We start from the raw sequence: 14,341 nt of genomic DNA, 5'->3' as shown, positions 1-14,341 counted from the left end.
ATATTTAAAAACCAGTACTGTCTAAACTTAGATTTACAAAAACACTGAAAAGAGAATTATTTTTCCTTCCATAGTTATTTTGTTTTCCTCAATGTCTATACTTTACAGTTGATTATAGAGAGTGCCACTACATTTTTACCAATACTTCTTATTCCTAAAGTTTTGTTGAGAGGAAAGAGCACCTGTTGGAACCTATGCATTAGAATACAGCACTGATTGAGCAACACATGCTCTTGTGCATTAGAATGGTTCTACCTGAATACTAGGCTGTACTCACCATGTCACACCAAGTTCCCCACATCTTATCCTGCTTGATCTGTCTATTATTTATGTATATCTTTGCCGCATGTAATCATTAGCTTCCAGGGTAGGCAGAGAAAAGTCAAGTCCTTTAAGGTAGTAAGAACTTCAGAATTTCTAAACACATATAACTAATGATACGTTGTATTTGTTTATTAAGTTGTGTGTTCCCCAAGTTATAAGCATATGGCAAAATGCTTTAAATTGCATTCCAGAGAAATGAGGAAAACCAAAATGCAGGGGGGAAAAAAAAGCTGGCAAGACATTCCTGAACCATCTTTTCTACGACAGATAATCTGATGGGGGGAAAAAGATGTTTAATAATACACTAAAGTTAGGAGGTAGACTGCTCTTAAAATCATCCCTATCTCAATTAACTCTGTTTTAAAAAGTTTTCTTAAATTTGAATTAGTAATCTTTAAATGGTGATGGTAAATAATATTACATACTATTTATTTACATACTGTAAATAATTTACAATGTTACTATGAGAAACAGCAAGCATCACATTATGCATAGTTTCTATTGTCAGGAGTAGTCCTCAGATACTGCCTAATTGGAAGATACAACTCTCTGTATTTTACTGATGAGAAAATTGAGTATTTGGAACATTCAGTATTTTCCTAGGGCCAAACAGTTTATGAGGGCCAGAATTTCAATCCAGGTTTCAAACACCAGTAGGTTATAAAGCTTTCCAAAATTATATAACCTCAGAAAGAAATCTGCAGCTAAAAAAGCTGTAGTAACAATATGCAGTGTTATTGTTTGACTGTCATTTATAACTAAATTGGATAATAATCAAAGAAAAACAATAAAATGAGGAGAATAATGGTCATACTTTCTGCACTTAAACACATTAATCTAAACAAGACAGAGCATTTTCAAAATAAGTATTATCTTATTATATAAACGCAAATTAAAATGTCATAAAAAAAAAGTTAGGTGGTTTGTCCCAGAGTTGTACAATAAACATTATAATGAATAAAGTAAACTAAACATGGCTCATAAAGACTCCCCTTTCATTTGATTGTCTTCACTCCTTCAAATAAGTTTTTTTTCAACAAGAAATTTAGAGATTTGAAAATGAAAACTTAATAAATGAGCAAAATTAATAATCAAGGAAATGCCATGTCCCAGGGTTTCAATTTGATTACAAAATAAACTAGGAAGTTTGTACTTCTCAGATTACTGTTTTAATAAACGCGCTTAAAAGATTCAAGGATAGGGCCCTCCCTGGTGGCGCCGCGGATTAAAGCACAGCACTGAGAAGCTAAAGCCACTTCAGCATGAGTTCGATTCCCACCTGCCCGGGAGGTAACCACATGGCGTGGCAGACCTCTCCTGACCCACCCGCTGCTCCCCTCAGCAGTGTACTTTGTTGATCTGCCTGTTCTGCTCCCCACTCTGTCTATGGCGAAACCTCTCGCCGCCCCTGAGCCTCTGGCCTGTACCCCAGTTCTGTATGCACAAAATAAATAAATATTTTAAAAAAAAAGATTCAAGGATAAAGATATCGCAACATAAGGAAAGAACTGAAGCAAAAGATGCAGGTAAGATAAGGAAAATCTTAAATTTCCTCAGAAAAAGGTACAAAGATACAAGTCTGAATATTTTGGGCAAAACCACATAGTAGTTATAAGTATAGACTTTGGCTCCAAGCCAGCTGACTATGAATGAAACTTTATCACTGACTGAATGGTTTTGGATACATCACTTTTCTTTAGTTTCCTAATCTCTACAATGGAATAATAACAGAACTAACTCAAAGGGTTGTGTGAAGATTAAAGGTTAAATATAAAACTTAACATAGTGCCTGTATATAACTGCTGTTATTAATTATTCTGAGGAAAAGTCAAACAAAGTATATAAACATAGCTTCAGGTTTTCTGTACATTACACTGGGTTATCTCTAACTGTATGTATACTCCATACTAAAGGAATCAAATCTGATTCACAAACAGTATGCATAATGTTAAAGGTTCTATTTATGAGAACTGAAAAATTAGTAATATTGTTTCCTTTACTGCTCTAAACTTAAAATTTCAACTTAACCAAAATCTCACTTGGTTAAGTGAGACAAGAAAAAATAAACCACAGAAATACAAAAACAATTAAAATTTGATCCCCAAAATAGTAAGCTCTTGTTCTAAGTAAACATTTCATAAAACTGAAGCAAACTCTGATTTTGATAGATAGATTACTGTTTTATTCTTTATTTTAAACCTATCTTACATGTTTAAAAACATACAAGGGTTTAGAACAACTTCAATAAAAGGATAACTAACATTTCTAACAAAGGTCTTCTAAAGTTAAACCACCAGTGTGCAAACATGGTCGGCTTCCAATTTGAAGAGTCATAGGCACATTTCATTAAATGCAATTCATAAAACAAAGAAATCAAAAATACTGAGAAGTAAAATAGTAGTTTTATATAAATTTTTAAATCTTTCAGGCAGGAAATTTATGGTAAAAAAGTAAGATTTAGATGTTTCACCACTCACATGTTTTACTACTAGTCCCAAAATGCCAATTTACTATATCTAAACCCCTGACAATTGGACAATTTCATATAGCACACTAAAAAAGTTAATATAATCTCTAAATCTGAAAACATATCATTACAAAAGAAAATACTGACAGTTCTCACCTGTACTTAATAGTTAAGTCTACTCTCAGCAGAACTAAGAATGCAGCTTGGTCTAATATAAATATCTAAATAATAACTGCACAAAAGTATTTTTCTCTTAAAAGAAGTTTTTGTATATTTTTTCCAATGTTGATAACTTAAGCAACATTGATCTATATAAGGTGCTAAGAAAACATTAGGCACAGATCACATAATTTACATTTTTTGTTGTAAAAAATATAGTATATGCAAATGATATCACGCAAATGATCAGTGAAGATAACAGTAAGTTTTGAGAACCTAACACAAAATGGTTAATATATTACTTATATATTTAAAAAAAAATGCACACACAAAGCAGCTTTAAGAGCAATAATACTTCATTACTGATAAGTACCTTGCAACCACCTTAAATTATTTGTGGAGTTCTTAAAGAGAAACAACACTATTTTGTTACTATAACAAAACAAAAACCTATTTTGGGCACATGAACTAACTTAAGTGGAACCAGATAAAAATGTTTCAAAAGACATTAAAAATATTTAACACGACTCCTGAAACAGGCTATAGACTATTTTGTTGGAAGGACTAAATTATTTAACATTATGCTTGAGCTATGTAGTAGGTTCTTTAATTAGCTAAGACACTTCTGGATTAAGGTACCAAAGTAAAGAGATCAAGAAAAATGAGGAGGAAAAAAAAAAGTCTGTTAGAAGTGGAAGCATAATCATTTTATCCAGAACAAACAAAAATACTGTTTCTTTTTATTCACGGCAGAAAATGTATGCTGTGGATAGTATAAAAATAAGCACAAGGGCTGTGTGACAGGCAATAAAATATGAGGTTTACTATACATCCTCCACGGAAAGATCACATATAGATTGCATATTAGTGTTTTTAAAAGCACACTATGGTGCAAAAGATTATACTTTGCCACATATATAATATGTAGCATTTTCCTATGACGGGCAATTTATGTAAGTAATAATGTCAGCACACACAAAGAGAGTAATCCACAAAGAGACAAAGAGTGACAGACACAGACAAAAAAGAAAGTTTAGTCAGAAAGAGACAGAGAAACACCAAGGGGTTTTGCTCATGTCCTGTAGAAGATCTGAGATACTTCTTTACCCTCAGTGCTTAATCTTTGCTATTACTGCATATTTATACTCACACACTAAAATCATCTCTTGAGATTACCCTCTATGCATTCCTTCCTTTAATCTTTTTTATCCATGAAGGGAGGTGGGGAAGGAAGAAACCTTTAGTCCCTTCAGCTCATATTCAACTATTCAAGTAAGTATTTCTCCAGAGGCAAATTTCCAGATGAATCAAAAATATGATCCAAAAATCAACTGTCTGATTGCACTTGTTTTGCTGTGCAGTTCTCTTCAAATGGAGCAGGAATTAGCCCGTTTCCTAGGTTTGGGGTCCCGTGCTTCATGATCCTTCACACACATACAAGATGTGCACATTGTCTCAGACAGTCTTCGGAGGCCTAGCCGGAAAACACTGTTGGAAAGGCTGTATATCACACAGTTACAAAAACTATTACTTATAGCAAGCCAGGTGGTTAGGAAGGACAGCGTTGGATTGTCCAAGATGCGGGAGCTTTCTAGAAGAAAGTAAATGATATAGGGAAGCCACAGCATGTAAAATACACTGGTTATCCGAAATAAAACCATGGCATAGCGACGGTCAGGGCTGTGTCCAGTCTCTCTGGAGGCATCCACCTCATGGCTAGGGAATCGTGCCCGCCGGTCATTTATCTCTTTGGTGTGCTGCCGGCATATTTTGAAAATGTGGAAGTAAGTGAAGCAGACGACAAAGGCAGCAGGAGCATAAAGTAAACAAACAATAAAGCCAGTAAAATAGGCACTGGTGAGCCAAGAGGTGGCACACCATTCAAAAATGTCACCGTGGTAACCAGGTTTCCCCCAGCCAAAAAAGGAAGGCAAGAAAATTAGGCAGGAGTAGATCCAGATTAAAGCAATGCAAATTCTCAGGCGACAAGGGGTGACCAGTTGATTGTAGGAAAGAGGCTTGGTTATTGCAAGATAGCGATCCACACTTATGCAAGCAAGACATGCCATAGAAACACTTTTTAAAACTGAGATGATATATCCAAAAACCTGGCAAGTCAATGACTCGTGGATACCTGTGGAGTAGTGGAGAAGTGAGAGAGTTGGAACCAAGCAGCTGACTCCAACAAAAAGATCAGCATAGGCCATTGTCTGAATGAAATAGCTGGTAGTATAATGGTGTAAGAGTGGAGCACAATGAAAGACAAAGATGACCGTTAAATTCCCAGCAATAATAAGAAATGTCAGCAAGACAATAACAACTGTCTCAAAAATGCAGACATCCACTGCACTGTAGTGGCCAAATCCAAGTGGGCAGGCGTGATGCTCAGATACATTCACAATGCCACTGCTCATGTTCAGCATCCTCCATTCAGTCCACCTGGATTCATTCATGGCTTGGATTTAAGAAAACCTGCAGCTTTAGCTATAGCAAGCAGAGGTCCTTCCCAGCATCTGTTGTACTCTGCATGTGAGTATCTCAGAATCAGCTTCAGGAGACAGTGGCACTGCTTCTGTCACTGCTGAGCATTCCAGAGAATATTCAAGTTTCTTCATCAGCCTCAATGCAGAAGTGACACTCAGCTTTGTGGGGAAAGGGAGGGGGATAAGCTAGAAAGGAGGTGAAAAAAGGTCACTGATTATCTTCCTCCAGTGTTCTCAGACAACTTTTTTGCAGACACAAGGCACTTACACAGAAAATGGATTTCTTATTACGTTGTACTATGAAAATTTAAATCTGTAAAAAGAAAAAAAATCAATTGCCAAGGGAAGAAAAGCTTCTTTGGGCTGGCTGTTCTCAGAAGGTAGTTTCTTAGGGATCAACTAGAAAGGATGAAAAAAGAAAGACTTAAATTGTCTCAGGCTTTTTGTTTCCTCTATCATGAGAAGTGGATTCACATTTTGAAATTTAAATAATTAAGATCTCAGATTTGGCTGGAAAGCTGAGAAAAAGTTCATTTTGACAGTGTTTTTGGGCTCAGTTCAGGGTTTGATGCTGGTGAGGCAATTTTATGATTTATTTGTTTAAAACACTAAGAAGCTCCCACCACCCCCTTTATCAAGACTAATTCCAAAAGACTCATCTTTACTTGGGCACAAAGGAGCAGAACAGAGGTAACAGACTCCAGATTGCTCTAAGTCTCATGAGAAAGAAAACACATTTCCAGTATGGAAGATAATACGCAATGGGTTAACACCTGACAAAATATGACAAATATCTGAAGTTTTAATTCTGCATGCATTTTTAAAAGCATTCAGATAAAATAGTCTTAGTCCATTACAATTACACTATGTTATTTAATTTATACTTTTTCCCAAAAGGAAAATAAACTTTGCCATTTATTTTAGCATCAATAACTGAAAATGACTACCATCATCTGGCATGCAACCTTTCTTATACTGGAGCATGATTATAAAATATATAGCTCAAAGTTATCTCTCATCTTTTCAACCACACCTACATCTCACATGTACACATAAATACATATGAAATTCAGACAATAATAACTTTGCTCTATATGCTAAGCTTATTTGATTAGAAACGCTGCTATTATTTTAAGTATTTCCAGTTGGCCTCATATTCTGTTTCTATACCATTTCTATTTTCATTAGATGACTAATGCATTAAATCATTATTTCAACTAAATCTTCTGAAAGTGGAAAATTACCTTGTTTGCTATATTAGCAGTTATGTAGCAGTCATAAGTTAAGAGAATGCTTCTTCTATTTCTGTATTCTATTTTGAGCAAGTGCTCAATTAATATAGGGGCCATTAGGTAGGTTATAATATGGTCTTGTTTTGAAATACCTCTAAAGAATCAAGGTGAGTTTAAATCCTACAGTTTGAAATAGTGAAAGGCTGGCAGAATAGAATCCATTCAAAAGGCTTCCAAGGTCATTCTGATACTCGGTTAACATTTGTCAAAAGTCTTTTGTAAAGTACAGGCATTTCAAAGAGTCCCTTGACAGTCTTTGTTGTCATACCTTTTGAAGAAATAACATGCACTAGAAATAAAAAAAATCAAATTTCCTTCAGGAACAATGCAGCAGTTTAATAGAAAGCATTCTTCTGAAAGTTATTTTCTGGTGCACCACCAAGTCATTCAGGGAAGTCCTTCTTCTTTTGTAATAGCCACAGGGTATTCCTCCTTGCACATTTCTAGTTTCACTTATCACAAAATAGTTCTCTTGTTACAGGAATAGGCAATGCTTCTCACCTACATTCACTTTTACCAGCTGCTAGGTTGAGCTGCTTGATTCAGAAGTCCAATTTACTGTGATGCAGTTACCACGATGCTGCCGGTATTTTCTTCACAATCTTTCAATCTCACTGTCTTCACCTGAGCTTGAGCCCTGCTCCTCCTCCTCATCCTGAGCTGATGCAGAACTCACCATCAGAAAGGTGACTCGGTCCTCCTGCCCCAATCAACAGCACAGCCAATGGCTACTGCAGCTGAAACTGTCACTAGGTAACAGTTGCCAGGCACATGCAGGCTTATAGACTTACTCGGCAAGCTCAGATCAAGATTGACAAAAGAAGACAATGAAACTGACCGATCCTTATAACACATTAATGCCATATATGAACTTCTAGAGGTATTCTCTTTATGACATTTATAAAGATTATTTCCTATGGTCAGAAGAAGAAAAAAAAAAACCTGGGATGCACCTTTAAGCCTTGTAAAGAAACTACCAAAAGGTGCTCTGTACTAGTGACAGTAAAAAAAATAGATTACTACTATTACAGTAGTAATCTAATGCTCATTGACAGAAAAACTTATTAATTATTAAAACTCAACTAAGTCTTCATAAATTTAAGTGACAGAGCTACTATTTTCACTCTCAAAAATACAGTCATATTTTGATTAACAGAAGTTGTCATTATTAATCTAATGCCTGCCACACCCACAGTAAACTGCTGAACGTGATACATTTTAACTGTATAAACAAGATTTCAAATTAACATCTATGTTCTAAGATAAATTTGAGGCAATATTTAACATCATATATGGTCTCGGAGAAATCATCACAAGAAATAAGTAGAATGATTGGTTAGTCTAATCTGCCATTTTTAACACACTTCCTTATCTCTGATGAGTGCCAGTCAGGAAATATTCAGAAAATTATTCTAGATTTAATAGAAGTGATTTCTAAACAGCAGAAGCCCTACTCTTGCCTCCCTCTTGAAAAGCCCTTCAGCAAAAACATTATTGCTAAAATTCTTTTTGTGGGGAGAGGGTGTTTGACAATATATGAAATGGAAATACATTTCTTATTACCCAAGATTTTTATAAGACAAGTTAGAATAACAACCTTAGAAAAAGGACCATGTTAAAATTAAAATATTTAAATTAATACAAGAAGGAATAATTTTGATTTTTACGGATACCTAAAAGCATTAAAATCAAGCTAGATTGGATTTAACTATTACTCTATAAGAATACTAAATAGTCAAAATAAAAATTACATTTAATATAAATGAATGTAGATCAGTTTCACATTCTGTGACATTTTATTATAAAATAATTGGAAAATAAAATAACATCAATAATCAAAGCTACCTCATCACCAAAATCTAAACAAGAAATAATTTTAAGAGTATAGACTTGTACATTTTTTAAAAAGATCTGAATGACTAGCAGGCACATGAAAAAATGTTTACAACACTTATTAAATACAAATCAAGTCTACAATGACCATTTCACATCTATGAGAATGGCCCATATCAAAAAGACCAGAAGGAACAAGTGCTGGCAAGGATATGGAGAAAAGAGAACCTTCCTAAACTGGTGGTGAGAATGCAAGCTATTCCAGCCACTATGAATAGCATTATGGAGGTGTCTCAAAACTCTAAAAGTGGATCTGCCATTTGACCTTGTAATCCCACTCCTAGGCATCTATTGCCAAAAATTCAAAAACACTAACTAGAAATAAAAAGGAAACAGTTTACTATAACTAAGTTACGGAAAGAACCTAATTGCCCCAGGACAAAGGAGTGTATCAAGATGTAGTGTACAAAATATATAGAAGAAAATATAGGCAAAACATTACATGACACACATCTCAGTAACACCTATAAAGACACATCTCCCAAAGGGAAAAAAGTGAAAGAAAAAAATGAACAGCTAACTGTTCATCAAATTAAATAATACTACATCAAATTAAAAAGTTTCTAGACCATAAAAGAGACATTAACCAAAACAGAGATACCCTACTGACTGGGAAGAAGTTTTTGAGTACAGTACTACTGATAGGGACTGATCACAAATATCTACAAAGAGCTCACACAACTCAACAAAAGCAAAATAGACAATCCAATCAAAACAATGGGAAGAAGAGCAAAAAAGACACTTGTCCAAAGAGAATGGCACATATTAAAAAAAACAGGAAATGACAAACGTAGGCAGGCAGGATATGTAGAAAAAGGACTCTTCCACACTGGTGGCAAGAATGCAAACTGGTCCAACTACTATAGAAAGCTGTATGGGGGTTCTTCAAACTACTAAAAATGGAGCTTCCACATGAACCAGCAATTCCACTCTTAGGAATCTACTCAAAGGACATAGAAACATTAATCCAAAAGGACTGCTACATCACTTAAAGCATGTAAGATATGAAAACAACCCAAATGCCCATAAATAGATGACTAGATCAAGCAGATGTGGTATATACACACAGTGGAATACTATTCATCAATCAAAAAAGATAAGCTCATGCCCTTCACAGACATGTGAATAGAGCTGGAAGGGATTATGCTCAGTGAAATAAGTCAGAGGGAAAAAAATATCAAATGGTTTCAATTACAGGAAGAATGTAGGGAAACCAAACAAGGGACTAGGACAAAAAATTGTAATAAATTAAAAAAACAAACAGGCAATTACTAATCAGAGACAATCTGCAGGAGAGGGAGAAGAGGAGGGATCAAAACAAGGGAGGGAATGTGTTTTTATACAAGGGACTATGGTGATGGTACACAGGTGAAATGGTGATGGGAATTTTGCAAAGACTAAACATGACAGGAGAATGCATAAATTGTACAAAATGGAAAGATGATGTAAAATATATATAATTAAATTAAATCATAAAATACATAATATATATATAATGGAATACTATTCAGTAATCAAAAAGATAATCTCAAGCCACTTGTGGCAGGATGGATAGAGCTTGAAGGTATAATGCTAAGTGAAATAAGTAAAAGGAGAAAGATAAATATGTGGAACATAAAATAACTAATAGATAAAGACAAGCTTAAAAACTAACCCCTGAGCAACTACAAAACTAAGGCACCAAGGGGATGGGGAAGGCGAGAAGGGTGATGAAAGGCAAGAACAAAGAGATTAAGAAGCACAATGGTCTCTATTGGTGGAAGACAGATGAGTAGGGTGGTGGGTGGACTATGATGGTAATACCTGATGGGTCTATCCTAATATTAACTTAATTAAAATTTAAGTAATTAATTTTAAAAATAGTTTGAATTGCAATATTACTAAAATCAGGGAAATGGGGAAAAATCATTTAGGTTTATTAAAATACTAGGTCCCTTTAGTTTGACACATTTTTCAAAAAAATGACTGATTTTTATTTAAGTCTAAAATACTGTAATAATCTATAGTTGTACATTTTTCCAAAGGCATATAATAATTGAAATGGAGAGTTTAAAAGTTTCCTTCCTTACTTGCACCAATTTAAAAAAAAAAAAAAGCTTCAGTAGTTCTAACTAGAATTACAAGTAATTTTCTTCTTTTTAGAAATGACTTTTTCTACTAGCCCCATTTCTTCTCTCCATCCTTTTTTCTAATCTTATTATAGTAGCAACTAATTTAAAATATGAAGCTTTAAAAAAATTAATAGTACATATTTACAAAGCTCATTATATAAATCATTCTTTGTTTTTATATTAGACATAATACTCTTCATTTTAGGGATCATTATATTTTTTATTATCATAATACTTATTATAATCATTATTAACCACTTTTCTCTCTCCAGTTTATGAATGCTAGTTGGGAAATACCTAAAAGCAATCATTATTAGGGATTGCTTCAGCATTTCTTCTAACAGGTAAAACTATGTAACTTTATGAGATGATACATCACAGATGTTTGACTTATCATTCTTTTGTTAGGCATCAATATTTCATTAAAAACATTTAAACAATTCAAGTAACTAGCCAGCGACCTAGACAACAAGGCAAGAGACATTAGCAGTGGCAAGCAGAATAAACAGCAGGCAATGTTTATCAAGGAGAATTACATAACCAATATATAATAAAAGTAAAAATCAGAATCAAGTAAAATGTTTTGTAAATATATTTTTTGAAAGGGTACACATTGAGAATTTATCAAATTCTTCAACTACTCCTCCCATGTTTACTTTTCTCCGTTTCTACTATCACTACCCTCAGCCACCAGCACTGTATCTTGTGTGTGACTATAATACTACAGTGGCTTCCAATCCAGTCTTCCTGAGTTCTCTGGTCTTCAATTCTCAAAACAGACACACCATTCCTTGCAAAATACAAACCAAATAATGTTTTGTACTTTTGTAACATAATTTTTAAATGTTCGGTGGTTTTATACTGCCCTTAGGATAAAGTCCTAAATTTTATAAAATCTTATCTCCATATATCTCTCTAACCCCCATCTCTTCTATGTTGTTTATAATTAACTACATTGACTACATTGGCTCTACCTTATTCTACTCCATCCATCCATTCCCAACACACATAACTTATTATTTTCCTTACTGCCCCAAGATATTTGTACCTGCTACTTACTAAGCCATACACATCTTCCAGTTAATTCAGATTTTAGTTTATATTCTTAATCTTCAGCTTAAATACTTCCCCAAGGAAACCTTCCTTGAAATTCTAGCTCAGTTCAGATTCTACACTTATCAGAGTTAATACTTTTCTATACCATTCAATTTTGTCTTCCTGACTAGATTTTTAAGTTCCATCAGATGAGTAACTTTTGTCCTCATTATATCTCAAGTTCTTAGTTTATAGTGTTGGGCATAAATACAAAGCTGAAAAAATAAGTATTAAATATAATTGTAACATAAAAGCATGCAAACGTAACTTGAAGTCTATTAATAGACTGGAAAACTCTAATAGCCAGTTTTTATGAAGCTCACAATACACATTTCCTTGTAGTTCCCTGCCTAACATATAAGCATTACAAGAAGTTCAAAAAATATATGACGAAATTGCAGGGGGCTGGGGTAGGCTGTAAGCAATGTGAGGGAAATAATTAATCATATACATTCAAATTTAAAAGTAATATTATTCCTCTGTACCTCTGCCTAAAGCAATTAAACATGAATATTTGATTTTTAAGCCTTGCAAAAATCATTATCTAGCAAGAGATAATGATCACTAAGTTCTTATTTTAATAATGAAAAGTGCCATAAATAAATATTAAGTGTACAGTTAAAGCAACTTCATCTAAATACTAGGGGAAAAAACTAGCTCTCTGAAATGGTATATGTGACAATCCACTGTTTTAGTGACCTCTCAAGTGGAGAAAGCAAGTTTATATTATTTATTTCATTTTATTAGTCAAATGACTAAGATAAAACAAATTTAATAAATGTTAAGTTAGTGACACTACAGAAGAATTATTACTACAACCTAGTAAAGACGCTCTATGAAAGACCTACAACTAATTTAATATCTAATGGTGAAAGAGTCAATGCATTCTCATTAATACTGGAAACAAAGCCTAGGAGTTAAGTCCCAGCATTACCATATCTAAGGCCTGAGTTTAATTCCTAGCCAGGGAGATGAACCACATAGCACAGCAGACCTCTTCCTGTCTAGCCTGCTGCTCCCTCAGCAGTGTATTGCAGTTGATCTGCCTGTTCTGCTTCCCACTCTGTCTCTGATGAATCCTCTCACCCCCTGTACCTCTGGCCTGTACTCCATTCTGTATGAATAAATCTTTAATAAAATATTTTAGATTCCTCGTTATAGCATTTAAAGTCCACGGTTTTTGGGTTTGTAGATTAACAAATAAATTCTAAGGTTTCTATGTAAACTTAGGATAATAAAGAACCTACGAAACCTAAGTTTTTCCTTATCAAAGGAAAAACTTACAAGTTGGAAGAGTTGTGCACTCTGATTTCAAGACTTTCTATATAGTCATTGTAATGAAGACTGGAACAAAGTTAGACAAAAAGATCCATGAAAAGAACAGGAATCCAAAAATAGACATGTACCAACTGACTTCAACACATTCTAAAGCAAGTGAAGAAGAAAGGGAAATATTTTCAGTAGATGTCATTTAAAAAAATTGTACGTCTTGGGGAAATGAATTTAGACCTCTTCCTTATACTATGCACAAAAATATATTTGAGATGTATCATGGATCTAAACATAAAAATTATATGTAGTTTCTAGAAGAAAATATTCTCTCAATAGATTAATAATATCTTCATGACATAAAAGTAGAAAGGTTTCTTAGGATATTAAAACAGTAACTATAAAAGGAAAATTTAATAAATCATACTTAAAAATCAAAACTCTGTTTTCCAAATAACAATAAGTGACAAGCAAAAAAAAACAGAGAAAATAATTAGCAAAACATATTCCTAACAATGGATGTGTAACCATTATATATAACTGACCCCTACAATTTATTAATAAAATTACAAATTGCCCAGTTCTTAAGAATAGGAAAATACTGAACTAGATACTTCACAAGGAAGATACACAAATGACCAACAAAAAAACTTTAAAGAGTTCGGCATCAATAGGCTAAAGAAAAAACAAAGTAAAATCACAGTGAGATTCATTATAGATGTCCACTAGAAAAACTAAATCACTGACAATAGTAAATGTTGGTGAGGATGCAGAACAACTGAAACTGCACAACTTAACTACTGCTCATATAAAATGCCCCAATCTTAAAACCTCTGAAACAGCTTAGGAGTTCCTTGTGAGGTTAAAAAAATTACCCTATGACCAGGCGAGAAAATAATAATGATGAACAGCTATATACCAGAGTCATTTTATGGGGGTGGAGTGGGGAATGGGATCAAAAACAGTTGGAGGGGTGGGGGCGAAATGCACTGGAATATGATTATGGCACACAGGTGATTTGGTGATGGGCAGCCCACAGAGATTACAACTGAGGTGGAAAAAGTGCACAAAATTATGTAAAAAAAAAAAAACTATTACATATTTTTTTAAATTACCCAATGACCCATCAATTTCATCTGAATGAAAACATAAGCACAAAAACTTGTATAAAAATGTGTGTTGCACTTCTATTTTTAATACTCAAAAATCGAAAACATTCCATAGATCCATCAATAAGGGAGATGTAGA

General features: G+C 33.9%; 2 protein-coding genes across 4 annotated transcripts in view; both read right to left on the bottom strand.

The window, feature by feature from the left end:
• The window catches only part of RABGAP1L (RAB GTPase activating protein 1-like), a 521,731-nt gene that overhangs the window by 334,005 nt on the left and 173,385 nt on the right, over positions 1–14,341 (bottom strand). The window lies entirely within an intron of this gene.
• On the bottom strand, positions 3,754–5,478 carry GPR52 (G protein-coupled receptor 52). Its single transcript, XM_004688502.2, has one exon. The coding sequence runs from the start codon at positions 5,401–5,403 to the stop codon at positions 4,318–4,320; it is 1,086 nt and encodes a 361-aa protein (XP_004688559.1). The 5' UTR covers positions 5,404–5,478; the 3' UTR covers positions 3,754–4,317.

The sequence above is a fragment of the Condylura cristata genome, unplaced genomic scaffold (assembly GCF_000260355.1).
Source record: "Condylura cristata isolate star-nosed mole 26May11 unplaced genomic scaffold, ConCri1.0 scaffold00024, whole genome shotgun sequence".
NCBI lineage: Eukaryota > Metazoa > Chordata > Mammalia > Eulipotyphla > Talpidae > Condylura > Condylura cristata.
The sequence above is the reverse complement of the archived record's forward strand: the minus strand, read 5'-3'. Positions and strand labels throughout refer to the sequence as shown.